Source organism: Aplysia californica, unplaced genomic scaffold (genome assembly GCF_000002075.1).
Source record: "Aplysia californica isolate F4 #8 unplaced genomic scaffold, AplCal3.0 scaffold00010, whole genome shotgun sequence".
Taxonomy (NCBI): Eukaryota; Metazoa; Mollusca; class Gastropoda; order Aplysiida; family Aplysiidae; genus Aplysia; species Aplysia californica.
This window is the reverse complement of record NW_004797280.1, coordinates 2,929,642-2,933,110: the sequence shown is the minus strand read 5'-3', so window position 1 is coordinate 2,933,110 and position 3,469 is coordinate 2,929,642. Positions and strand designations below refer to the sequence as shown.

The following is a 3,469-nucleotide window of genomic DNA, read 5'->3' as shown; positions in this document are numbered from 1 at the left end:
GAGTTAATTCTGTCAGCGAATTTGAATGTTAACACACAGATGTGTATGTGAGTTATACATGTGTGTCACAGTGTGTCAGTTTGTGATTTAGTACGAGTCATGTGGCAGATGTATACATGTGCTAGTGTGTATGTATGTGCATCACTATCTGTGAGTTCCAGCATATGTAATAATGAGAAGTAGACTATAAATATGCCTCTTGGTGACTATGCATTCATGTGTATGTGTGTGTGTTCATATGTGTGTGTGCGTGTGCGCGCGCGTGTGTGTGTATTTGTGAGTGCATGTGTGTTGTGTGTGCATGTGTCTGTAACTGGGTCTGCATAAGAATCCCATATATATATGTCAAAGTGGGAAAGTGTGTGTGAACCTGCATGTGCAATATTTGTAGGCAAAAACTACTTCTTAAATTTCCAAACAACACTTACCACGAACAACAACAGTGTAGTTGACAGGTAAACTGCCGTAGCCGTTGGTAGCCACACATGTATAATTTCCAGCATCTCCCATCTCAGTGTGACGAATGCGTAAATGTCCCTCTCGAGATACCTAAAAGTAAAGGGAGAAAAAAAAAAAATTCTCACAATTTGATACCTTATTTTGTTAACAATTAACAACTGAATTTACACGACTGACATTATGACATAAATAATTTGCAGAGTAACACGTTTGACTTATATTTCTTTCATTGTGCGCATACTATGAAATAGTCCCTGGTTCCAATACACACTCCAATCTATCAAAACGTTATTCACTTGGAAAAAGTCCACACTGATTCACATCCCTCACAGAACAATTCATCATGCACTCAACAAACAAACAAAACACAAACAAACAAAACATGTGCACACACTCACTTACACATACATTTGTGTAAATCACCTAGACAACTGTCCATCACCAGTTTTTACAGTACCCTTATCTTCAGGACCACCGACAACAATTCTTTCCCCTAACTTCTCACTCTCCTAAGACAACAACCTCTACCACAAAAGGGAACAACTTATAAAGAGTTATATTCTGTACCAAACGGTACAACACTGAACAGCATGTGGTGAAAGGTTGTATACTGAATAAACAGCAACAACTTCAATAGAAGAGACCAAAAAAACAGAACCAATAATTTGCTCTGCTTGTTTCCTATGTCTGTGTTCCTAACTACCATGACCCAAGTTTTGCCTGGGAAAAAACCACACAAGATTCCACAGTCTCTTGGCAAAACTCTTGAGTATCAATTATCTTTATTTCAGAAAATAAATGACAGTGAAAAAAAATGTAACACGGAACACCACCACCAACAAAAACAACTACAACAACAACAACAACAACAACAACAACAACAACAACAACAACAACAACAACAACAATAACAACAAGTTAAGATACTGACCCGAAATCGTTCCCACGCGGGGTCGATGGACTGGCCGTTTTTCTTCCATACGGTCAATTCCGGGTCTTGTCCATCCACTGGACACTCCAGGCGTGTAGTCTTGCCCAGAGTGGCAACTTTCCGGGAAACCACAGTGCCGGACAGCGAGGGCGGACCTGTGATGCAAAAATTACAACTCTGTTGCTTTTCGCCGTCTATGTGTGTTGTTTTTATTGCTTTTGTTTGTTTAGTTTTTTGGGGATTCCTTGTTTTATTTTTTATTTTTTATTTTTTTTAAATAGTTTTTTGTACTGTTCTTTTTTGGAAGGGGCTTGTTTGTTGTCTTTTCCTTTTCACACGCAATTAGAACACATTTATTATGCCCATCAATACATTGTCTTGTTTTATGATTTTGATGGCGTTTACGGCACTTGCAACACAATTAGGTCAAAGGAGTGCCAACGATTTGAGGTTTTACAATGATATGAACACAAAAAAGGAGGACAGTTCTTTTCGTAAGAGTTTTACGGCACTTGCAACACAATTAGGTCATATAAATGCCGAAGATTAGAGATGTTACAAGGGAGTAAAAAACACAAAAAAAGGAGGGGAGATAAAGACGATAGATGTCTGATAGGAAAGAAGGAGATAGATATAAGGACGATTGATGTTTGAAATGAAAGAAGGAGCAAGCGATACCAGAGCATCCGCCAACCATATAAATTGTCTTGAAGCTGAACCACTCACTTTTCATTAACATGAAATGAAAATAAATGTAGAACACAACACAATAAAGAGACGTAGTGTTAACAGCCACATAACAGAACATTCAATGAACAGGGACAAGTTAACAACACAACAAAACTAATGCATTGCTTTGTAGTCAACATCGCATTTCCCTACACCATAACAGTTTTACAAGCCTACAACAATAGACGTTATATGCGAGAAGCATTTTTGCTATTACATCATTCAAATTGAATTTCATTGGTAGACCGTCACATACTCCCTCCTCACCCAAACAGAGAAAACTGTGGCCCAGTTAGGTAGGACAATTTACCACGGTATGTCATTATCACGGGCTGTGCCTCAAGAGACGGTGATTCTTCAAGTGTCATGTCACGTTATGCCACTACGCTACAGAATGCCACAGTTTACGTTAGTGTGCATTCGTGCTACTAAAAACTGATTACAGAAACATCTGCGGAACGAAGTAGATGTGTCAAATTAAGCAGTGCCGATGGCCTTTTGGGGGCGTAATGTTTTTAGTTTTAGTAAGAGTTTTAGTTTAGTTTTAGTAGAGGCATGTTAGAAGAGAGTAATAAATATAAAAAAGAAGAAGAGGAGATAAGGACGATAGATCTTTGATAGGAAAGAAGGAGCAAAACACACCAAAGCACCTGCCAACCACCCGCAGTAAGAGTTTTACGACACTTGCAACACAATAGGGTCATATTATAAGTGTCGAAGATCAGAGGTATTACAACAAGAGAGCAACAAACACAAAAAGACGGGGGACGTGGAGGATAGATAAGACGATAGATGTTTGATATGAAAGAAGGAGCAAACCACACCACAGCACCCGCCAAGCACCTACGCGTAATGTTTAGCGAAGAAATTATGTCTACTGAAACTGAAAGCAAGCCTAAAGGTGAGAACAGTTAGTTCTGCGCGCACGTCCAACACATCATTTTACATTTATAATACAAAAACACTTTTTTAAAACCATGATTGTACATATACTGTGGACACTGCACTTGAAGCACGTGTCGTTACTACCACTGAAACATCCCTTGACACATAAATAATTCATACTAAGAGAAATTTGAATGGTCCTCCGGGTTCGCAATACGGTAAAACTTTTAACACTTTCTCGGTACCGAAGCCCGCGCCATGAATCATATTGACACACAAGGAGAAAATGAAGAAGAAAAAAAAAACCCGAACATAATAAGTGCAACCAAATAATAACTAAATCGAAGGGACCTGACAGGGAGTTGTTGGAAGTAAAAAAAAACCCCAACAACAACCATTTAACCAACATTTGAGCAGAACTAATTTCATATTGCACGGAAACATGACAGAAGAGGCAGTTACCCC

General features: G+C 38.7%; 1 protein-coding gene across 3 annotated transcripts in view; it reads right to left on the bottom strand.

The window, feature by feature from the left end:
- Positions 1–3,469, bottom strand: part of LOC101856773 (fibroblast growth factor receptor-like 1) — a 74,308-nt gene that overhangs the window by 11,545 nt on the left and 59,294 nt on the right. For all 3 annotated transcript variants that reach the window (XM_005089920.3, XM_005089921.3, XM_005089922.3), the window contains 2 exons: positions 1,391–1,545; positions 429–549 (listed from right to left, as the gene is read on the bottom strand). In XM_005089920.3, coding sequence (XP_005089977.1) covers positions 429–549; positions 1,391–1,545 — 276 coding nt within the window. The remainder of the gene's footprint in view (positions 1–428; positions 550–1,390; positions 1,546–3,469) is intronic.